The 26,130-nt window shown below is 32.6% G+C and overlaps 1 protein-coding gene across 11 annotated transcripts in view; it reads left to right on the top strand.

Annotated features, from left to right (window-relative positions):
• LOC129791777 (peripheral plasma membrane protein CASK) overlaps positions 1–26,130 on the top strand; it is a 251,442-nt gene that overhangs the window by 95,490 nt on the left and 129,822 nt on the right. Inside the window, exons 1-2 of one of the 11 annotated variants that reach the window (XM_055830315.1) lie at positions 2,475–5,528; positions 13,782–14,661. The exons of 9 other annotated variants lie outside the window; for them this stretch is intronic. In XM_055830315.1, the coding sequence (XP_055686290.1) occupies positions 14,392–14,661 (270 nt within the window). In that variant the 5' untranslated portion in view covers positions 2,475–5,528; positions 13,782–14,391. Of the gene's footprint in view, positions 1–2,474; positions 5,832–13,781; positions 14,662–26,130 lie in introns of those variants that run through there. One more of the 11 variants, XM_055830305.1, reaches the window with a different exon arrangement.

The raw sequence follows: 26,130 nt of genomic DNA, 5'->3' as shown, positions 1-26,130 counted from the left end.
GACCGCCGCCCAATTGCGACCGCCCCTTTTTCTCGTAAATGACGAAATATTATAAAATTAGTTTCACTACATTATGAAGATATTATAGTAAGGTAATGTTAGCGCCTAAAATAAATTAATTTGGTACACAACAGGGCAAATTAAAAATCAAAATTCATTTTCAGCACTTGGCCGACATTTTCTGATTTTAGAAACTAAGTTGATATGAGTTTTTTTCCCACTATTATGTCTCATATTATGCCGCGTTTCTGTAGCTTAGAGAGTCTAGTTTATTACTTGATTTACAATTTTTTGAAAGATTTTAGGTATTTTAAGTAATTAAGTGAAAATGTAATACATGCAGAATGGTCTAATTGCGACCCCTAAAATGTTTCAATTCGGACCGTCTATTTCCACCATTCACCACGGTAAAGCAGTCGCGCATGCGTGTAGTGGTGTGGAAGTGTCTCTCTCACACAGACCGCGCTGTGTTTTGATTTCGGGAAAATCAATATTTTTTCACGTTTCTTGAAAGTTTTTTCGCAGTGAAAATGTTCCTAAAGCCAAAGGGGAGTGCAGTTAGTGTAATTTACGCATTCCTCAGAAGAATTTTCGTGGATTTTCTGGGAATTACGTCAGTGAGTGCGCAATTGTCGGTGTGTGTGAAAGTGTGTGTAGTCACCTCAAGGGCGAAATGTCAAAACAAATGTGGGGAAGAATGAAAATAAATTCTTGATTTTCCGGCTTTTCCGGGTAATTCATGGCAGTTTCCCTATTTATAGTAGTGATAAATGTGATCTACTAGTGAAAAACCCACAAATTACGGCAAAAAAAGGGGGTCGCATTTAGAACACTCGGGGGGTCGCAATTAGAACACCGTGGTGAAAAAGTGCAATTTTAGCAACTTTTTTTAATTCGACTATTACTCAGAACAGGTAAGAGATAGAATGTTTGCATCTATAGAACAAAGTTAGCCTATTAAATGACCTTTCCAATGGTACCAAACTTGGGAAGATTTAATTCATTTTAATATGACTTTTTTCAATCCTTCTGAAACAGAATTTAGGGGGTCGCAATTGGGCCACGTTCCCCTAACGATTATGTAGAGATTTTATGTTCTGGAGGACAATGGAGTATATTTTGAAGTCTTGTGGAAATTATGTGGTAGATAAATATGACTCTTAAGTTTTTTTTAACTGAAAACTATTAAAAAACTTTAAATTTTTCTGCTCTATGAAAGTTATAAAAAAAAACGATAATTTATGTATTAAAAATTAAATTTTCAGACCGTTACGAAGTGCATATTAGTTTTCAAATGAGAAAAATAACCATAATGCCTTCTAAATGAGGAACCTAAAAAAATTCTTCTGTAGAAGAGTTGTTGTTTTTTTTGTTTTTTGTTCTTAATTGTGTTTTTCATTCTCAAACACATAATATACAGAGTTCTTATAATATATGAATGATATGAATATAATTGTTATTATATACATACATACATATGCTCTTATATACAACAAAAGAAATGTTTGAGCATTTCCATATAGAAAATCCCACAAACGGGTAAGTTATGAAAACTTTCCTGCCTAATGATGTTTTGTACCTACAAAATCCTACAATCAAAAACACTGCCTCGATGTTTTATACTCGTGGAATTATAATGTCTCGGGATTTGTGCTTTCACATTAATGGAATATTTTTTGTATAAAAACGACAGCTACGGGGAAATAACGTCCAATACATGTTGATACAAAATACTGTGCATCTGGATTTTCCTGGATTATATATGCAACTAAAAACACAATCCTTATAATGGGGAGGTATGAGGAATACCATATATCATTGATGGACTAATGGACATGAAAATAATCTTGAATTTTTTTAAATTCATATTTCGCTGGTGCAGTATATTAGTCACATAGCTTGGTGTTTATTTTAAAAGCTTTTAGGAGAGAATGGGGAATGTTAGTGGTTTTTTTCTCGATTGACATTAATTTCTCATTTAACATTGAAAAATTCAAAATCTTCTGTACAATGTTGAAGAATATTGATCATCTTATAAGTTTTACATCAACAATTTTTTTTATTTTCACCAGAAAGGGTTTTTTTTTAATTTTTGTTCAACCCTTGCTGGTCAAATATTTTCAGGCTTGAGTAATTTAGCCACATTGTCATGGAATTTCATTTCTCCAAGCTTTTTCACGGGAAAGCCCATTCAAAATACCTGCCACTAAATGGACGCCATCAATGTGGTTATGAAGGACAAAATACTTTAAATTACTCATTAATTTTAAATATTTTTAATGTACAATAACAATGTCAATTAAAGCTTCAATTAATGATAATTATAATAGTTCTAAAAAATATATGTATACCATTATTTATAATGCTGGAAAATATTTGCAGGGATTCAAAAAATCTCCTAGCCGATCTTTCTCAGATATTTCTATTAATAAATTTTATTAAAATTTTACAATGTAGCCCTCGATTATCTAAATTTTCCCCATCAGACTCTCTTATATAACTTTTTTGAGGCAAACAAAAAATTCTTGATGATACAATTATGTACTTGAATTTAATTTGAAATAGAAAAAGCTCAGAAAATCCTTAAATGAACTTTTCTCGCTACCTGTAATTTTTAATATTTCGCCTAACTCTTTTTTATCTTGAGATATAAAATTTCACTTCCATCTGAAAGAATCTCTAAGAAACAAAAAATCTTTACGAGGGAAAAAGAATTAAATTCAGACCTCCCTATATAAATAAATGTATTGTAGCGATGTAGAAAAGCTCAAAATATGTAATTTCAGAGAACTAATTTGAGCTTGAAAGTTTCACAAATTCATATACATACAACACACACACACACACATATAAATTGCAGAAATATATGATGTGGTATGTTTACTGGATAGAAAAATTACCGCATGACACTTTTCCGACTAACCTTATATGAGAATAATATGAATTATATACTTATATGGTTATACAAGTGAAATTTATGCAAATAGACTAATTTTCACAATTACATAATGGAGTGCTATACACATCATCTGGATTGTGGCCGCATATACATAATTTACTTTGTGTTCATGGGGAGTTATACGAACTTACCACACCACGATTTCATAAAGCATTGTAGTCATATTCCCACTAACCCAGTTGTCGTTACAATTCCCTTCCTATAATAATCGTTGTGAGTACGTTTGCCTTTCAATTTTCTACTATAGCCAAAAACTTCCATCCCACACGAACCACTTCTCTATATACTTTTGGCATCGACTGCTGTGGCATTCCTATACCCCTCCAGAAATCGGGTTAAATGATAAATTTTTCCTCCCTATTATTTAATGGTTTTACATTTTCCCAGTGATTCTTTTTTCTTGGCAAAAATTCAAAATGCTCCTTCGTTGTTTGTATATTTTCTTTCCTCCTCTATGTATTCTGGAGAAGAGTAGAGGCAGAGCGCGAGGGAGAGTGGGAGGAATTAAAGGAGGAACACATAAAAGTCCAACCTTTCTATATAACGTATGCTGCCATGTGATATAAGAAACTTTCTGGTAGGGACAGCTATTGATAGTTTGAGTATTTGATGTTTGGAATTTTGAGTTTTCATATTTCCTCGCTCAAAACTTCTTCAAGTGTACTCTAATAGGTATTGATTTCTTTTTAAACTGATGTACAATTTATATGCCCAATAAAAGGAAAGCTAAAAGAAAGAATAAGAAAATTTTTAACAAATTGAATATTATAGTTCTTGTTAGTTTTATCACTTTTGATCACAAAAAATGTCGAATAACATAAACGTAAAGCTTAAAAGCCGTAAAATCGGTAAGCTGGTTTATTATTTCTCTAAATTATTAAAACTTTCTACTTTCAAAGTTCTTTTTAATCAAATTATGAGGCTTTTCTTTAAAAGTAAAATAAACAGTTTTAAATCAAGATAAGCTACGGATTTTTTTTTTGAAATTTTCTTGAAGACTGACTGCAAAACTATCCAGAAAAATCACGTCTTTAAAAAAATTCTTATAAGATCACGAAAAAACTTTTAAAACTATTCCTTTTACCGTGTTAAAACTTTCGAATTTCCTAAGACAAAATCGAAAAATCTGTGCTGGAATATTGGGCCTTATTCAGCGACCAAGACACCCTTGAAATTTGCTTGAAATCTTGAAATTTCAGTACAAAATTTAAAGCTTTCAAGAGTTTCTTGGTCGCTGAATAAGGCTCATTTTTGTAGTTTTCATTCCTATTTTTTAAAGGTTCATGAACTCTACTTTTCTAGGTTGATTCTTTAGACACTCAAAGAGTTAAGCATAACTAAATTTCAAAATTCAAAACTCGTTTAATTCAGTTAGGTATAATGTAACAAATGATGAATTAATAAATCATTTTGAGAAGCATTTTCACGGTTACCTGCCTCGTATCTCATCTTAAATGAATTCTAACTTCGTGCAACATAATTGTGGTGATAAGTAATTGGTCTGAATGGAATATTTTATGTTAAAGTATGCGCGAAAAATAAATGAATTGTTGAGATAAATTTGTCCCATTCACGGCTATTGTTCCGAAAAAGAATATATGTATATTTTCTTCATTCTTCACCGCCACAAGTCCATATAGAGGTGGTATATGTATTAAATATGCGATGTTATGTATATTGCGAATGGACATTGATGGAGAATATGAGAATAATATGTGATGCGCACACAGTAGTGCTGAAGCACTGTGAAACACCCTTTGTGGGGGACTTGCTACCTTTATGTCCATCACCATGAATTGTATCCACGGTAACATGGAGCTTATATTTCCCCTCTTTTTTGGAGAAGGTCCAAAAAGGGTGGATGGTACTGTTGGAAAAGAGGAAAATCCCCACCCTACCATATTCACCCCAAGAGCACAGCATCCTGCTGTGCTATTCTCAATGTTGTATGGGTAAAGGTAACATGGAGAAGCTTTGTGATGTGGTGAGCTTTTGCGCATCTATGGGGTACGCTTTCTTTCTCACTTTCTCACACACACACACACCAAATGTATCATTGAAACTCCATGAGCATCATTCATTTCACCCTACCATCATCATCATTTTGGTACAATGAGAAATTGAATAGCGAGGAAGATAGTGTGGTGAGAAAAATTCTCCATACTCTCGACAACAACGTCGCTAGGAGACGCAGGCACCTTTCTCTCTTTCTCTCTCTATCATGCCCATGCTTTCCACATAACCTCTTTCATCGCCCAAGCTTTTCCCAAAGCGAAAGCTCACCAAGTATAAGCTTTCAACGAAGAAGCACCGGCAACAGGGGATGCTGCGCCGTAGATCTCAATTCGGGTGGGGTTATTCACGGGGAAATTCAATGATGCTGCGTGGTAGGGACCCGAGAGCTTTTCCATTCCCAAATTTTAGGGGTATATAAGGGTGGAATTGTGTATGTTACTGTATTTGTGTGCGAAATGTTGCAGAGCAACACAAAATCTGCAAAATTTGTGCCTCGATTTTCCGATCAGCTTCCTCGTTGCTTTAGTCGTACGCGAGCCCTCAACTCCAAAGGGTGACATTTGTTGTTTTGCTTAAAAAAAATTAAAATATTGTAAATAACACACTAAAAGAAAAAAAAACTAACCACTTAACAAAAAAAAATCAACTAAACTAGATAAAAAAAGAAATTTAAAAGAAAAAAAAAACCCTTAAACTGAAATAACAAAAAAAACGAAGATTTATTTATATAAATTTTCGTGATTAATAAAAAAAGGATAACATGTACAAAAATCTTTTATGTAATAAAAGAATCAAGTGTTGAGTAACAGTGTTGACTAGCATATACGGGGGTTTCTCCTTTATTTAATCTCTTACGGTGAACAGATATTGAATTAAAGTAATTTTTGCAATTAAATGTAAGTGCATCACATAAATGTATATATTTTATATATGAAAAATTATTTGGTTTAGAGAGAGAGAGAACAAGCGAGAGATTCCCTCCTTTTTTTTCTCAACCTTTCCACGTGAAATGTGAACCATTTTGGTTTTTCCTGCACACCGCAATGATTATTTTACGGCAATATGGTGTGTTTTCGTTTATATATTAAGCTATGAGATATTCATTAAAATAAAATTAAAACGGAAATCTATTAGGTATCTACCCCAATGTCAATATAGGAATTTATGTATATAACCACAGCATAGATAAATATGATTTGAATGAAGAGTTGGGTCTATAGGATGCGCTATAATGGGACTTTATATAAATTTTGGAAATAGAGGTCACGAGGGAGGGGCATAAATTGAAAATTTTTGGCAATATGTAGGGTGCTATCTATTGTCGATATCGTCGTTGACTCTATTAACATTTTTAATCCTTCTCTATGTATTGATTTTCATGTAATGTTCACGTACATTAGGTACAATGCGTTTTGAAGTGAATCTACACATCCAACTATACATAGCATGTAGCTTTCGGACAGTGTGTTGAAAATATATGGGGCAGGAAAAAAATGGTTTTTGTCGGTGGGTAAAGCCATGAGGGAAAGAGAGACAAGTACATGGGTTAAGGGTATATGGCACATAGCCCTGTGCTCTACATAGCACAAAAAAGGAAGGCTGAAATAATATTTTCCATCTGTATCGCACCAAGTTATACTGTGATCCTCATAAGATTCAGTGATGTCTTTTACTATTCGCGTTGGCATGTAAATTTCTCACTCAGCATATATTTGCTGAGGGAGTACCAAAGGGGGGTTGAAGGGAAGAAAAAGTGGTAGGTGGGTGGGATACGTTGACGATGTACAAAGACGGGTGGAGATAATTTTGAAATCTTTTATACCTAAGGGTGAAGAGGGTTGAAAAGATGGATATTTCAAGTCAATGTCACAGAATTTTCTCCATTTCTGTCTAGGTTTTTTTTGGGTAGGTATAGGTATGTATGTTCGTATCCGTTGAGTTTGTTTCTCTTGAGACTTTAAAGCTCTGTTATTTCCATTTAGTTGCATTGTACTTTCGCAATGATTTTTTTCTGTGTGTATTCTGTCTCAACATTCGGGTCGGAAAACCTATAAATATTACATGAACTACCTGACGAGATTGATAAAGAATTGTGGGTGTTTCAAGGGTACATCTACCTCAGTTAGGCTTTGTTCTCAATCACTAACTCTTAACTCCACTCTCGTTTGCGTTCAAAGACCATATATGGGGTAGAATGGTATAAATTGAAAACCAATATGTACAATGAAAGCTTTCTGTGTATATACTATTGTATTAAAGCTTTAATCAAAATAGCAAATAAGTATATGTAAAGTCGGTAGTTTAACCCCTTAAGGAGTGATAGGACCTTTCGTCCTTTAGCTCGTCTTTAAGGTTTTTTAATTTCGGAAAAGATAGTATAAGAACTAATCAATATAAGAACGAAAAACGAAATATTTAAAGCAAAAATTCAAAAATATTATTTCGAGAGCTACATTGTAAAAGTAAAAACGGCTAAGTCGGTTCGGAGCCAATACAAAGTTAGCCGACTTAGCCGTTTTTACAATGTAGCCCTTGATTTACTACATTCCACTCGTTGCATTCTTTATGGTCCTTAAAGGATTAAGCATTAAAAAGATAGTTGTTGCAAATTCTTCAAAGTCAAATAACTAATTTACAAACTTTACATGAAATTCTTATCTATGCATTCCAGGTAAAAACCGTAAAAATCTGCAAAAATAGTAGATCCAATATTGGGATAAAAATTTCATAGGGGAATAAGGGAGGTAGTTAAATGTGAATTGATTTTTTAATTAACGAAATATTTTTCGCACTGTAAATTCTCTTTTCATTTTTTTATGCGATGGAGAGATGGAAAATGTCGGGGTGTACCTAAACTGATAGCGTTGTCCCTGACGACGACAAACGAAAACCTAATGGAGGTGAAAAGGGAATTGTTCATGGGTGGGTGTACGTTTTCCCGTCTGAAAAAAAAAGAACGGGGGGAACGAGTCGAAGACTAGCAAAAATGAAATTAGGCATATCTCCAGCGGAAACATTAAATAAGATACCGAGTATTTTATTTAAAAAATATGAAATGGGAATTGCCGCGTTTTTTTTTTTTGGTTTGGTACATAATAAATAGATTTCTCGGTAGATATGCCGAAAAAATGGGGTTTCTTCTTTTTGGAAAAGAATACTTTAGTGATGATAGAGGATATGGAGGTATAGGTTGTTATGCGAATATGATGATTGATAGTAAAATGGCGGGAAATCGAATTAAGTGAAATGAAAAATTAAATTAAAAATCTCATTATACTATCTATTTATAGATTATTTTTCCTCTTTTTCATTTCTTTTGTTCCTCTTTTTTTCTGTAAGGTCCCGTCCTAGATTCTCTTAATTTTCTCCGTTGGGTAATGCTTATATAGCAGCCAATCTGGAGTGGTTTTTTGGGTAGCACAAATTTATTTGGCACTTGAAGTTTGTTATGTTGTGAGACATAATGTCTTGGGGTCCGCACCATAAGTCATCATAATCGCTTTCAAGTTGCAGAAAATGTGTAATTGGTACAAATAGGGACTTGCTCCGTTGTTGTTTGCAAGAGTAAGATAAATGGTGTTGCTCCATGTTATTTTTTTTTTCTTTTGCCTTTGAGCCAGTTGGAGGGATGTTCCGAAGGCCTCTCGATATTGTATGTTTAGTGCTAAATAAAAGTAAATAAGTGATAGTAGGTTGATGTTTTTCCCATATATACTTGCGTATATTGAATTTGTATGTATATAAACATGGAGAGTCTGTGTAAGATATTAAATGCAGAATAAGAACAGGGCGGGAAGGGCAAAATGTCGAATAGATGGTGGGTTGAAGAGATTGTGCGAGGGGTGTGTATAAGTTTATATAAAGTAAGTAGTAGTAGCGAGCTTGTTTAGATAGATGATGTTGATGGTATAAAAGAGAAAGGAATACAAGCTGAATCGAAGGTCTTTTCACTGAAGCCTACACAATTTTCCAACTATATTATGTATATTTTTGGTGTCTTGTGCCTCATAGAGCATGCAATGGAGGCTGCTATATTTGCTTTCATGATCATCGTTGTGGTTTGTGCTTTTCTCTTATTCTCAACCATATATACATATATATGTGTACACTGCCACTTTCTTTTTATACCCCCACCCCCCTCAGCAGTGTTTCTCACAACGTCAACATAGAATGTAGGACACTCATCCTAAAGTCTTTTCCCGCACCCCCTTAGTTTAGTCATTCACGCGCTTAATATTTCCGTCAAGCCATCACTTTTGGCGAAACCACTCATTCACTCATGTGTACCATAAGACTTGTGAAAGCATAAGCAATGGTAGACGACAACACCATTAAAGAGTTTTGCATTAGCTTTGGTGTGGGGAGGGATTGAGAATTGGTTTGTAGTCAAATATTGTTGGGAATGCAAAATGTGTATACGAGGAAATTATATATGAAGAACATAAGATCGATATACAAAATATTATATAAATATATAAATATTTAAATTTTCATAGCCTACAACAACCCTATACACAATTTCCTACACTAACCCAGATAGAGAGAATATAATCTTTCTCTTTCACCTCCTTCAACTTCAGCATAATATGTAAATTATATCAAGTAAAACTTTGATATTTATCATACATGGAATAAACAGCATTAACATTTCTCTTTTACATAATATTACCTACCTTGAAATGATAGGTATATGTGGTGTGGAGATATTTAATCTAAGTTGTATGTTGAGAAACGTATGATGTGCATTAATTTGTATATTTTTGGTAGTATATTGATGCAAATCCAAAAAACATACTCTATGGTAGTAATAATATTTAAAAATAACTCAATAAAAATAAAAATAAATATTAATCCCATGAGAGTTGCATTTGCAATGCATTTTGAATGAAATTTAAGTAAAATATTTATTTTAACAAAAAAAGCAAGGGGAGGATGACTTAAATATGACTAAGCTTTCGATATTCGTTTAAAGGTTTTAAAAAATATATATAAAATTCTTTCATAGATATACATAATATTTTTTCAACGATTCTTGATAAAAATCTGTTTAATAATAAAATAAAAAATTTTAAGCTCATAACTTTTTTAAATCTTGTATTAAGACTTGAATTATGTACACAAAAATTCTTTATAATGAAAGAATCGACCTGTCCAATATACGGTCTGAAATCCATAAGAAATCCAGCAGATCAATACGGAACAATCCGATATTATAAAGTCACAAATTATGTCTTAAGTCTGAAGGAGTTTGCATTGAAAAACATAAGCAAATCAATCAATTTTAAAATTTTTTTCTTTATAAATATTACTATCAAATACTGTTAAAAAATAATATTTTAAAATATTTCTTTTGCAATTACGTTGAAATAAATTTTCTTAATTCATAGGGAAACAAATTTAAGAAAAAAAATTAGATGTTCTAAGACTTTGCATTAATGGAAAGAAATAATTTTTGAAATATAATTTGTATGTTCAGATTTAAGCTATCTTCCCCTACTTACATAATGAAATAATGCAGCTTTCGTACAAATCTCCAAGCAAAATGGGTAAAGTTTTGGAATGAATCGATATTTCATCATCATCATGTTTGGATTTACTGACTCTCTTTTGCATAATTAGAAATTCATTCAACTGAGTTACTTTATTCCATTATTACCAAAATCGTATATAATATGAGAAATGTTTTCTATCTCATGTGTCTGTGAGTTGGTTTGTTTTAGCAATACTCTTTTTACAACCCTTACTTACCGATAAATCAATCGTAATGTAATTTGGTATTATGAAGTTAGTAAAGAATTCTGATTATTCTACGCTCCAACAATGACGTAGCGCGTAGATTTTGCATCACATTGATTCCCTTTTGCAATTGAATAAATTGCAAAATACTTATGATCATTTATATGGAATGTTGTTGCGTTTCATTGAATTAAACTTTCGTACAAAATACATCCTTTGAATGCAAAACTATCTTTCATATTTTTGCAGAGAGGATTAGGGAAAAGTTTTCTCTTTAACTGATTTCCAACATATTTTGAGGAGGACTTTAGAGGAAACGTTCGTATTTTGTAGTTTTAGGATTCACATTTATAACATGAGATGGTAATACGCAACACTGCCTATTATAGCGTTACGCTGATTCACAATGCTATTTTCAAAGGAAAAGCGGTATTACATACACACAGTGGAGTACATTAAGCCCTCGTTAGTGGAATAAGAGCCCGAGTATCATACAAGCATTTTATTCTAATATATATAGGGCGCTTTTATGAAATATGTAAAGCCTCATACTTCTCATATGGTCCTAATGTATTCCCCAGCATAATTCCTCCATCGTCACTCTGTCCAATTTTCCTAAGGGGAAAAAAGTTGGTAATTTCATTTTTGATGTTTCATCTGTGGATAGTACAATTTGGATACTGGTTGTAGCGTGTATACTACGACGAGTAGTAGGGGGAGTTTTGGGGGCAAATATAGGGGTTAGGTGGTGTGGGCAAAGGAAAGCAAGGAAAAAAAATAATGGTACTGTGGGGGTGGGAGACGAAGAAGAAAAAAACATGTGAAAAGAGAAGAATCACCAATGATTGATGGTGATAAATAGGCTGACTGGAGAGTTTGGCGTGGTCTAAAACCCTTCTGTCATCCAATGATCTCAGTCCACAGCAGAATAAGGGAAAATGCACACGCTATATGGCTAATAAAAGGACATGCATAAGATATGATCACCTTCTTTGGGGGTGTATTGGGTGAGAAAATGTAAGAGTTCTTAATCTCAATAAATCATAACTTTATTTGCAAAAGAAATCTCACTGTGTGCACAGTGCTATGTATATGGAGGAAAATCTATTGGCAAGAGGATAATATCACGAAGGGTGCTGGACCACGAAATCGTATATAGTGGAGTAGATAATTACATGAGAGAAGGTGTGCGCAATGCTTGGAATTTCGGGGGAACCGGGGGTAGAAGTTGTGAGTGCCATGACTGTGCTATTCAGCTTCATTTCACCCCGTGAATGGCTTTAGTTGACCCTTTTCATTTTTATTATTGCATTAAGGGGGTCATTTAGTATCTTCGATTTATTCGATTCCATTAGATTTACGATTGATTCGACATTTCAAGTCTCTTGGCACATGGTCTTTAACGATGGCGGAATCTTGTGGCCTCTCTTGTGTATATTTGGTACTATAATTATATGTTGTAAAAAAATGTGTGTAGGTAAATGCTACTACTATATAGCATTCCATTGTGCCATAAATGTCATAAAATACTACGCACACACACATACTTCTTTTGACCATCACACATTCCATATAATCAACATTTTGGGAATGAGAAAAGTGAGAGAGGAGTGAGCTTGAGTTGGGGGTGGATGAGTTTTTTTTTTGTTAGGAGATTCTCCTCAACAGTGGGCAGTGGTTTGGATAGAGAAGAATTTCTTCTTGCCTTGCCCAGGAATGCGTCAGCGTGTCACATTTATCCAGTTGTTGTCTCATGAATCACAAGTTTGAGAGGTAGTACGTGGAGTGGTTGACTCTAGGGATGTGGGGGGTGGAAATCGCATAGTTTTGTTACCATATGGAGAAAAGATATCAAATATAACTTGTGGTGTGTGTGTGTGGGAGGAACATGAGAAGAAATGTGCTTAATGTTTTTCATCTTAACCTCGTGAACTCCCCAATTCCGTCACCGCATACTTCCAACCCCCCTCCAAACTCCCCTAAAAATATTCACCCATAAACGCACTACATACCCTTGTCATTTTGGGGTGGAAGAGTACATACATGAATAGGTCACAACGTATTAAATGTGTCTAGAGATTAATGACCCTAAATTGCGAATAACTGGGGGGATTGGTATACTGTAGAAAATAGATTATAAGAGAGGGGAGGTGGGAAGAAGGACGAGCAGTTTGAGGCTTAAGGGAGGTTGATGGTGGAAAATTTATTACAATATTTTCATGTTACATTATGCATGTGTCCAAAAAGCGAACTCTCAGGGTAGGCACTTGAGTTTGAAGAAGTTGATATGGAATGTTAGTGGGGGAGCGAGGGGATGTATGGGGAATAAGGACACATGCCAGAAAAAAGAGAGGTTACATTATTATTTTATATACGAACAATATTTGAAGGACAAAAAGTTTTTCTTACTTTTCCAGAATTCCTAATGGTTTTCTTTTCAATTTTCTCACAGCAGATTCAATGCTGAAGGTGCACGTGAATGTATTAAAATAACTTAAATTGGATTGTTTCCATAGTGAGTGTCTTGAAATTAAAGAAAAATGCTCTAAATTCTTTAAATGAGAGGTTCTCAAAAATATATTTATTTTATTCTTGCGTTGGTTGAGATTATTTTCTTCTCGTTAGTTTTTTTGTCTTTTTGTCGTCCCAGCATCTTCTTATAGAACCTACGACAATTCTTACTGAAGTATAAAATGAGTTATAAAAGTTAGAACTTAAACTCTTGGATAAATCAAATTTTCTTCTAAAGAGTTAAGGAGGTAAGAATTTTTCTCTTCGCGAATCTCTCTGCTGAATTATACGAAATAAAAACACTTTGAAGAATTATTTTATTTCAATATCTGTCAAGATAAATTAAGAGTTGGAATACGGGAAAACGTCCTATAGCTGCAAATAAATATTGATTATTTTAAAATAATTTAAAAATGCAAATTAAGAAAAAGATTCTAAAATAAATAGATGAATTTCTAAAAAAAAAATATACATATATAAATTAATGAAAAATACAAAATGACAAAAATATCAGAATAAATATTTTTAACATTTACTTCTTTTTCTATTTTATCTTCAGAGTTGAGAACACTGAGGGGTGGGTAGAATTTCTGAGAAGAAAATATATTTTTGTATGTGAAAAAAGTACTAGAATTTTACTGACTGAAAGTTGACTTGAGTGCATTTGTTGAGAAGAGTTTGAGCGAATTAGCAATGACATTTAGTAGATAGAAATGGACACAGTTTCAATTTTGCTGTAATCATCAGAAAATTAATAATAATTTTGAATTTAAAATTAAAAAAAAAAAGAAAACATATATTTACACATAAAAGCAACATTCAATTATATAAAATTACCAAATAAACCCCCGCATTGCCCACTTGAAAATTCAATTGTGTGCACAACGTGAATAGAAAGGTAAACATTGATTGTGTAAACGATTTTTTGGACATCAACACACGGGGGTTGTGAGAAGTGCAAAGAGGAAAATTGATAATTAACCGATTTCACTAAATAACAAACCGCTGCCAACATTTATTCACGACAATCGTCGCCACCTCCACCCCATCGACTACAATGCTCTGGTAGCCAAGAGAGTTTCGCCGCGGAACAGTTCTGTGGCGGTTTGGTGAGCAGTTTAGGCGGCGGCAGCGGTCAATGGGGTCCAATACCGAACTGTGGTGGTCCAATGTGTCATCATGGACCAGGACCTGGTCCACCGATCATTGGTGGCATTGGTGTAGGTGGCGGCGGACCCGCCGCCCACGGTGGCCACTCTGCATTTCACGGACCACCGCCGCCGCCACCGCCTCTCTGTAATCCCTGCAGCACAAATTCTAACAGTTTCAACTCAGTGCCAATACCGGGACCATCACGTTGGGGTCCTCGGTCCACCTGTCCAGTACACAGTCCTTTCAGGGTGCGCATGCCAAATGGATCTGTCTGCTCGGGACACCAGGTAATTTACATTTTGTTTCCAATCTCAGAGAATTCCAAATTATATTCAATACAACATACCTACATATATTTATGTATCTATGTAATATAGGTAATATAATATTGCCTGTATTGAACTCAAATTGAAAATGTAAACCCCTCTACCCCCATTGCTCTCCATCCATCCCCCCTATTCATATTATATTTGTACCACAAAATACATCATCTTATGGCATACTGTAGTGGCATGAATGCCTAACCTACGAACAATAGACAAATCCTATTAATTTGCCACATTTACATGAAATCTTGTACGGTATTTGGGACAAATTAAGAGAAATGCATTATTAGGCATTATTGTATCGTTCAAACAGGTTGAATATATATTAGCACTAAGCAGCACAAATATATAATTTGAAATTTCCATTATTGTATGAAAATCTATGGGGAAATGTACAAGATGACTGTTGAAAGATCCGCAGTAAATCGATTTTTCCTTAACTGTATGCTACTCTGTATTTGCTAGTAAAGTGCATTATTTACAGAAATTTCCGCTGTAAATTATGTATTTTTCTATTTAGAATTTGTACAGGAAATCCGTTATTTTTCAGACAGAAAATTCCTCAAGATTTATACAGAATATTGTTCTATTTTTAACGAAGAGTCTAAATGAGAAAATTTTGCGGTAAATAGTATGGGAGAGCGGGGCTAATAAAGTCACTTAAGGGTTTGGAAAAGGCTTAAAATATCATATTTCCTATCTAGATAGAACAAAATGATCTTAGAAAGAGTTGTAGGGCAAGAAATATCCTAAAGAATTGGACTATACATTTCGCTTTATTTGTTTGGGAAATATGATATTTTGAGCTTTTTATAAACCCTTAAGTGACTTTTTTAACCCCGCACACCCCTAGAGGATATTTTACAAAATATACATAGTAAATTCAATATTTAAAATACTAGTCATAGATTGGTTGGATATTGTTTTATCTTTAAAAATGCTATAAGATCAAAATACGTGAGGAATTTTCTCTGTTTGATAAGGAATTTCCCGAATTTTGATCAATCTCGACCGATTTTCGAGAAATTTTTATTTCTTTTTTTTACAAAATTAATAAATCGATTTTGCTACAGAAATAGGAATTAATTGAAATTTAATTAAAGGTTTGATTGGAAGCGGAATTTTGTAAATTAATCGCTTCCTGCGGACAAAATTGATTGCTGCCTCATGGAAAAACCCGTTTTCCAGGGTTTTCCCTTGTTTTAACTCATTTTTGTCCAAGATTTAGGAATAGAATAGGGTCAGAATAGATCTAGAACTGTTTTAGAAAATCTTATTCAAATTTTTAGGAATTGTGGTTAAAAATTAATTTTCTATGCAATTTTGAAGTCAGATTTGGCGAAAAATTTCAGAAATTTCCCTGGAAAATGTGAATCAATTTTATTTGAAATACTAAATTAACTGACAAACATTTGATGTTTACATGCCTTTTCAACACATATGGCTGATTAGCTATATGATTTCATATATAAATTACAATTAATACAGAGGATTTTCAAGCAATTTCTCATTAAGATAAACCATTTAGTATAATTTGCAATTATCACAAAATGTACCAGCAACAATTCATTTGGGACTTTTATGGCTTTCACATACGTTCTAATCCAAACTAAAAGCATACAAACATAGAAATAAATATGAAATTTATGCTATTCTGCAATAAATTACAATTATACTTTTTGGTCATTATTAAATACGCATAGGCGTACTTCTGACTAAATTTTCCATAGTTGTGTAGCTTAAGCATGTCTCTGGGGTCATTAGTAAAAGTTGTATGAGCCTACATGTACAACTGGATAGGAATTACAAGAGCCCCATAACACTTAAAGTCAATGCCAAAGTTATATAACGTAGAAGAAAACCATATAAGTTTGACTTATTGTTAAATTAAAATTACATAGTTGATACATCTGTGATTTGTGGAAATTTATGGGAGGAATCAGAAAGGCATTAGTACTTTTGTGCAATTTATAAATGTATCATGTTAGAAGTTTTATTAAATTCCGTGGCGAAATTAGTTTGAAAAAGTTGGGAACAGATGTTAAATGTCCAAAATTCACCATAACATTCCTGAGGCCCATGAGTTGTGTGCAGTGCAATAATGTGTCTTCCATGGATTTTCGTTGAAATGTGCTGAATGGGGGATTTTCAATGGTGGTACGTCTTATAAATTTGATTTTCAACTTCTCATTGCACTAACTGGTACATTAAGTATTAATGCAATTGTTACATTGGATAAAGGAACTCACACTCGGTGCATTCTAAAAGTTCTAAATAAATAAATACAAACGTAATTTCTAGGGACTTATGAAGATTACAAACCTTGAGACAATTCATTATTTAAAGTACCTACTTACATCGTTTATTGATTGTTTTAATTTTGCTAGCAACGTAATTACATAATACATATTTTATGAAAGTTAAATTTCAATTGTCTGATTTTCAATTTTCATTTCAAAATGTAATTATATTGATTCACATTTCTATTACTGATTCAAATAATTCATAGAGCTTTTATGGCTTTTATGTATAAATCCAGATTAAAATAGAAAAATCTCATTTATTATTAGGAACATTCTAGAAAATCCCGTAAAGCTTATTCAATACTTTCCCTGTTAAAGTTTTCTCTATTTGCACTAAAAATTTATAAATTATTATTTACAGTAAAAATAAACAAGCAAAACTGAAAAATAAGTTTTAAACAAAAGTTTGAAAATAATTTTATTTTCTTGAAAATTCACATTTTTTCATAACTTTCGATTTGATTGAAAAAAGACAATCATTTCTGCCACAATGATGATGAGAAAAATCTCTCGCAAAAGACTTTATATTTGAGTTTAAAAAAAAGTCAAACAAAAGCACCGTGGGTAGAAAGAACATATAGCTGGGAAATATGTTGGGTATACTTTCATTGTAAAGCAAAATGAACATAAAAGCTGTGGTTTTTATACTTTGCTGTTTAATCGCTAACTTATTTTTTGGGACTGCGTGGTATATTGTGCTTCCTTCCTACATACATAATAATAATATACATATTATAAGCGAAACCTTTCAGAGTGTAGCATATAGTCATATTGAAGGATAAGAGCTTTACTCATCAAAATTACTCTATAAAACTTTATTATTGTCTTCCCCGGCGAATTTCTTCCTCTAAGGATTACAAAATGTTGCTGCAATAGCCTATAAAGTAGAGCTATAGGGTGGACTGTTAAAGATGTTTCTTTTGGTGAAATAATACATTTTTGGTTGTGGAATATATAGTAGGTACTTTAAGTATATACAATGAAATTGAAATTAAAATTTATAATTCAATCAAATTTGTCCCTCAAAATGTTTCATTTTATTGTGATGCCAAAATAATTATTTAAGTAATTAACTTTTCTTTCGTTTTATTTTAAAGTTCTTCAAAGGAAGAAGTTGTAAATATCTCTGCCATGAAAATAATGAAGAAAATTAACAGAGGAAAACGCAAATTAAAGATTTAAAATGACTTCTGAGAATTTATTTTAAACCCAAATGATAAATGTAGAGATATCAAAGCAGTTTTCAGCAGAAATGAATTGCTTTGAAAATTTTCCTTCATAGTAGGTACACAGTAAAGCATAAGCGTCAGTGCTCCGACAGAAACCAGATAGACATTTTATGATATTTGTGCAGAGTTTTTTCTTTAAATTGTTTAGAAAAGTAAAAAAAAAATTTCTCGTAAAAAATCAGGTCGATTCCTTGACAATAGCATCATTGATGCCTAAGCTTCATGTGCTACGAACAATAGGGGCGTGGCTTTTGTATTTTCTGGATTAACACTTGCCAAAATCTCCCAGAAAATCCAATTAAAACATGAAACTATTGTTATTCTTCGTGACTTTGATCCCCTAATAATTATTTTCTTTGTATATGATTTGTAATTTTCATTGACGTCATGAAAGCTCTGAAATGAATAAACTCCTTTGTAGTTTAAAAGCACTTTTAGGTTTACATACGCGTAAAAGTCATATTGGATTCCTGTCTATGCATCAAATGCATATTTTCGATAGGTGGCTAATGGCAAACATCCTACCCTTTCCTGCTGGATTTACCTAAAAGTCTCTGTGAGCTCTTTGAGCAGGAAATATATATATATGTACGTGCATATATGTGTGACAAAGTTTGATTCCATTTTCTATCCTTCCATGTGTGCACCCCAAGTGTCCAACACCACCTAATAGGGGGAGAAATCCAACAGTCAAAATTGAAAGCTGTGGGTGGCATTGAAATTAAACTAACAAAGAGTTCATGCACACGGGAAACCTTTTGGGTCAGTTCAATTTCATAAATCAAAAAGTTTCCACAATTTAATGGGCGTATGTGTGTGCCTGTGTACGGTTTTCAATGAAAAGAAGGGGGGTGTAGGTACTTTCAAAAGTGAGGGTGAAACTACTGACGCAGTTTTGTCTCTCACTGAGGGTGGTTTGAACTTTTGCAATTTTAAATGAGTGCAATCTCTAGTCCCCTGATTTCAAACAATAAAACTTCATGAGCTGGGTATATTGCCAATAGAGGTAACCCCAAACTCACAGCGATATATGAAAGTGGGATCTTTATTGATTTTTTTCTCGTTCGAAAGGTACCACACCACCATGTCCATAGTGCCAAGAGAATAAATTTGTGGCCCGTTTTTTTTTTGCTCGGTGTGTCCTACTATTTGCACGATACTCCACGGCTATTTGCCACCCATGAATGTAGTCGAGAGAAAAAACCTTCCGGCAAATAAAAAATTACAATTTTCCAAATAAAAATGTTAATAAATTGATAAATTTTAAAGTATGAGTTGGGGGGGTTGGGAGGGTAAATAGGGTACACTTTATAACAATGTTGCAGTGTTTAACCATTCGTATTTTGCGCATAAAACACTTTTGCGATTTTTTACAAATTATTTTCGATTAATTTTAAACTTATTTTGTTTTTTTGTTGTTGGTATTTTAAGACAACGAAATGAGCTGTTTTTGACAATTTATTAAAATTTTCTGTCCATGAAATGCCATACATCATCAATGTAGCTCAGATGCATAAGCTTCATGCACAGAGAATGCAAAAGCTACAATGTGGGCGTGGTTTATGCATTATGCAAATCTTTTCAGACGAAAGAAAGGATAAATTGTTTAGTTTTTTCTTGAATGCTTTATAATTTTCCTCAGCAATTTTCGGTATCTTGGTGTGGTATCTGCAAATGATATCTGGAGATCATTAAAGTAAATAAACTCCTTGAAAGCTTTTCATTTGTATATCATAGGAAAATACGAAAAGCAGTGCATACATATTCATCGTATGAGATACTATCTAATATATTACGTGAATGAAGTTTCTGTAGAAGAAAAGAACGTGTCATTTAATTTCTTCTTCGTGTATAATCCATTTTCTTGCAATACATCAGCATCGCGACTCGTCATGACCACAAAAAGTCATTTTGATGATTCACCATTGAACCACATCATCAAAAGAGGGTAAATTTTAATTACCGACAAATTAATAAGTGCTTCAATTGTGATTCAACGTTTAATATCATTCTCATTCCATGGGGCTTTTGGATTTGTCTGTCTGGTGGTGATGAAAGCCGCCTGGCATGGGTGCGTTCAGAGAAAAGCAAGAAAAAAAATAAAAATAAAAAGAAGAAAAAGCTTCAAGATGAATAAGTGTAAAATAGAAGAGAATGTGAGGGCTTTGGGGGAAGAAAAGTGCGGAGGAAGAAAAGCACAACTTAGTTATTATCGTCGGTAGAGTGTCATTTATCATTTCTTTCACGAAATTACAAATACAGACTTTTTACTTACATCCCCTCACCCCCATTATATTCTATGTAAAAGAACATTGTATTCTTTTTTTTTTACATTATATTTTGTATCTAATATATAGCCAACATATATAGTTTGCGTATTAAGAGCCTAAGAAAGTAGAAAGTAAACGAGATGATTTCTCCCTCAGAAAACTTTAAGATATGGAAATACGAACCACAAAATACGACGAATACATAGTTGATACAATATATATGGAGGAACTCGGAAGCTGTTTTGCAAATCTTTCACGCGCAATTTTTCTTTCATTCTCCTTTGCCATTGTTATTGTTGCAAATGAAAAGTGTATAGCAAGGATGAAAGAACATTCACATGCACTTTAACACTATATGTAGCAAACACAACTTGAATTTTCCAACAATAATAAGCTTCACTATGACATGACTTTTTTCTCTGGCTTTGGAATAGAAATAATGGAAACACAGAAATTACCACTTGTGTTGAACAAATTTTCCAACCTTGATGTAATTTAATCCCAAAAGAAACTTTTGTTAGCTTTTGTTGCATCCACAAGTATACAGGAGAAAGAATCTTATACAATTTCTCTTATAGAGATGTTATTAAGAGAATACAATTTAGGTTACTATCTTCTTTCTCGTATATTATTCAGTTCCTTAGAGTGGAGGTTAGATAAAAATTAAGTAAAAGATTCATTTTTATCATCAGTGACAAAAGTTGGTAACTTTTTGGTAAGTTTTAAAGTGTCTCTCCTGAGTTAATTTTCTTCTACATTTGGTTGGTTTAAGGAAAAGGAGAATAGTCACAGTTGAATGGGAAAATTCATTATTTAAGGGAACATGTAAGACACGAATAACTTGCAAAGAATTAAAAATGAATAAGAAATCGTTAAAAAGGCTTCGTATTTTGTATTGGGAACACCTGATAAAAGCTGCCAAAGTTTTGTCTAAAAATGCAAGGAATGACGTCACCATTGTGATTTTTGTCTCTTTCAAAACTTGAAACATACAGATTTCTTCTTTGAAATCAATGAAGCATTAGCATAAATGCTTTATGTATTAAAAGAGATAAAAACGCAATTATGACGTCATTCTTTACGTATTTGGGTAAATCTTTCCCAGCTTTTTTCAGCTAATGGAAAATATGATTTTTTGGTGATTTCTTCTAACTTTAATCCTCTACAAGATTAACCGTGTCCCGATTGTTCCCTTTAATAAAAAAATTTCCACACTAAAATGACGAAACTCCTTTCAAAGTTAAAAAAAAATTTCAAAAATTTATTCAATTAATTTTATTGTTGTAAAATATGTCGTATTTTATTTTCAACTACATATAGTCTACTATCATGGAATTTCCTCTACTATAGCGTTGTTCCGAAAGTACTCACAGCTCCTCCCAACAAAGTTGTCTAATTTATTGATTACACCCAGTCACTAAATATCTCAACAATTGGGTGCGAGAATGAAGTGCTTAAAGAACTTGTTTATCTCAAATACCCCTTCCCTGAGCTATCATTTGGGAATTACTGTGGCATGTGAGTAGATTGGGGACGTTATTATATACATAGATAAAGTGACCCAAAAACTTCCATAATGATAGTTAAAGTAATTAATATTGTTTTAATGAGTTTAAATTGCCAAAAACTTTAGTGAGATGTGCAATGAATTTGAAATCTTTGTACATTATCCTCTAGACGGGGAGTTAGTAGGTACAGCACACAGCCACAATTCCTCAAGGATAAATTTTACATTACACTCTCATATAGACCAATCTCTCAAACATAACATACGGTCTCGAAGGATTTTTCTCCAATAATCTCATATATATTGTATCTCCCAGTTAGTATATCGATGATTGTAAAATGTGATACGAAGCATTCATGTGAAAATTTGTAACATTAGTGCAATTTTACAGCAATATCCGTTTTAATTTCCCAATAAACTTACGTCATTTGAGAAATAATTGGGGAAGCACTGTGGAGATAATCCCTGTGTTATATCGCTTTATTAGCGTTAATTGGAACCTATAAAAGAGTGTTTCATCACGGATTTATTTTCAGTTAAAACGAAAACCCCTCTATCGACTATTCGTTGTATTTATTAGGGGTTGATATGTACGATTTAAACATTGTTTTAATATCGTTTATCCCATGTTAAAGTCTGCTAACTGCCCATGTAATTCCTATGCAGTTACAATGTTCACATGATAGACGATATTTTACGTGTTTGGGGTATAAACTTTAAACGGAAAAGGATAAATACTTAAATATTGCAATTATGGAATTAACATAAAAACATTTAATTTGAATAAATTAAATGGAGTCAAGTGAAGTAAGCACGATAAATATAATCAGAAAGAAATAAATAACATAAAATTGATTTCTAAAATCGAAAAGAGAACGCCTTGAATTCAACACTTTTATTTTCAAGTTAAGTAGATACCCTATTATTTTAAAATAATTTTACAAATTAAATGTTATTTAAAAAAAATTTTTTTTTATTAGTAATTACATACCGTAAAATGGGGTGTATAGGATCACTGGGGTGAATAGAATCAGCAATCTGGGAAAATCTTTAATTGTAAATTTTGACCAAAATATGTTTTTAAATTTTGAAATCATACCACCGAAAGAATCATTAGACTATATAGAGTTAGTTAGTGAATATTAGAATTTTTTTCAAAAAAATTTTTCTTACATTTATTAAATTTTAAAAAATGCTGTATTTTACCCTAAATTGGTTGATCCATAAAACTTTACTTGTTCTGAAAAGTACGAAAGTTCTAAAAATATAATTCTACTGCTATTCAACGCTCTTTTTATTCAGGAAAAGAGATTAGTAAAGACATTTTATATAAAAAATTATTTTTTTCTATTTTTAGTGCTTTTTTGATTTCATGTCACTTAATTTAAAAATTTGGGGTGAATAGGATCACTAATTTGCATACTTCAAGGGGCTTCTAAAATGATTATTTGACTAATGTGCTAAAAAATTAGATAAGATATGAGATGTACAAGCAAGAAGAATGTTGAATCTGAAGATGTAGCCCTTAACCCTTAATCCTTTAACCCTTTTAGGACCGATTGAACGTTTTCGCAAATATCTCGATTTTGAAAATTTCTTTTTTTAGCTAGTTAATCTTTATTTATTAAGCTAGAAATAATGCAGAACTATGTCCTATTGGTCACTGAATATTTTGTGATCACAAAAGAACATCCCCAAGGACTCACAGGATCAAGAAGGACGAAAAACTGAAAATTCCAAAGTTGAGATTTTTGGCCAAAAATGTCTTATTTGAGTTCAAACTTCCAAAATTTATTTACACGCCATTCCAGAATCTTTGTGGTCCTTAAGGGGTTAAGGACTAATGGAACATTTTCGGATCATAGCTTATTTTTGAAAATGGTGTAAGTTTAACCCTAAAGACTATAAGGATTTCAGCGGGTGCAATCAAAAGAACATAAATTTTGGGGATATCTTATGGTCCTTAAGGGATAAACTCATGCCATTTTCGAAAAAAGCTATGATTAAAAATGTCGCCCTTCGATCCTTAACTGCCTAAGGATCGTGAGGACTCCAGAATGGCGTGAAAATAAATTTTGGAGATTCTTTTGAGTTCTAGTATGACATTTTTTATCAAAAATCCCGATTTTGGAATTTTTGGTTTTTCGTCCTTTTTAATGCTCTTAGTCCTCAAGGATGTCCTTTTGTGATTTAAAAATGTTCAGTTGCCATTAAAACTTAGTTCTCCATTATTTCTGGGTGAATAAATAATTAACTTGTCAAAATTAGGCATTTTCAAAAACGAGCTATGGGACGATAACGTTTTATTGGTCCTTAAGCAATTAAGGATCACCAATTCGCTCAAAGCCTGGCTAAACTGGTTAAAAATTAAATTGACATTAACTAAAAATGATTTTTCTTACAATAATTAGTGATTTTCCACGTAAAAATCGCAAATAAAATAGGTGATCCCATTCACCCCAAGGTGGGGTGAATAGAATCAGGACTATTTTTTTTAAATTAACGAAAAGGAGCACCGTGCGGTGAAAAAGTGAAACAGTATCCTTAAAGTAGAAGGAGAGACCCATAACTTCGCTTTTATTTCATAGGTGTAGCTCAAATAGTTTTTTAGTTACAGCCTCTCAAAGTTGAAAACTGATTCTATTCACCCCATTTTACGGTACATGAAGAGACAAAAATTAAACATTCTCAATAAATGTGCAATTCAATGCTACTTAATTTTCCAATAGCGGAAAAATGCTTTTGTGAGAGTAACTAAGCTGAATATCATACAATCACTCATCATCTCTCAATTAATTAATCTTTTATCACTCATCACTTTGTTACAGTGAACGTGATCAATATGGTAGATATGTATATAATTTTAACATTGGGAAAAATATGCACGTTCTCAATCTCATCATAATTTATTGACAAGCAACGTCAATATATTTTATTCCACTTTTATTTAACTGCTGAATAAAAAAAATGTACTCATACTGGTTGTCCTGTTGAAAATAAAAAGCATATAAATGTATGTATCTACATATATAATTTACTTTATAATTTTTTTATTTTATAATTCAAAATATTCAGTGGCTATTTGGTTTTATTGAATTTTTTTTTCGCTGAATTTAAATACAAAGTATGGTAATTTTAACATTGGCTAAAAGTTGTCAAATATTGGAAAAAAAATTATTCGAAATGCTAGAAGAACATTTTGCCATATATAAGGGCTACATCCTGGGATACATCAAAACATACATAATTATGATTTACAAATTCAATTCTATTCAATTCAATCAACAGTTACACGTACAATCACTAATTAATTATTAATTCTATTGATTATGCTTGTTAGGCTGTCTTCTCAGAGAATTCCATCATGATGTTTATCTACGCTACATATATGTACATAATTCTATGAAGTACAACAGAGAAAAGTTTTAATCACACATCGAATCGATGGTTAAAAGTTAATGACTATTTCTTATGAAATTATTAGCATTACATATCTATGCATATACATATGTGTAATGTACAAATGTAGGTATATAATGAAATTGTAAAATCTTTGTCCTTTACCAAATTTCCAATCAATTTCGAAATAATTAAGATCGTAATTGGAAAATTGAGAAAGTTTTCAATATTTGGACTCAAATGTTATTGGGCTGCATGCTGAATTATTCCGGATGGCAAATAGTTTTGCATCGTACTTCCACATCTTCGTTTTTCATAAGAAAAACTAGGTTAGGGCTAATGCAGCAGTCCCACCCTCACACCAAGTAGGGTTGGTGTTGCACTGACTTCTCCGAGAGAGCGCATTGCAGAGACGGAAAGGATTTGTTGCGACGCCGACGTTTGTAGCTTTCAGTGTGAAGTAATTTTTTTTTTTCGTAGCGCTTTCCACCCCAAAATTCGTACCCAATTTTGCACCATTTTTTCCTTACTCCATTTCCACAGTTTCAGCGAATTTTCTTTTTCATATTGCATGTATAGTTTTCAAGCCTCAGGATACAATAATATACATACATATACTGAACAATGGCAAATTATAACACAATAAAGCATACATATAGCATCCCACAGATTTGCGAGTGAGAACTATGAAATAGGAAAACATATATAGAGAGATGAAAAAT

The sequence above is a fragment of the Lutzomyia longipalpis genome, chromosome 1 (assembly GCF_024334085.1).
Source record: "Lutzomyia longipalpis isolate SR_M1_2022 chromosome 1, ASM2433408v1".
Classification (NCBI taxonomy): Eukaryota; Metazoa; Arthropoda; class Insecta; order Diptera; family Psychodidae; genus Lutzomyia; species Lutzomyia longipalpis.
Note: the sequence above shows the minus strand (reverse complement) of the source record. Positions and strands in the feature narration are given on the sequence as shown.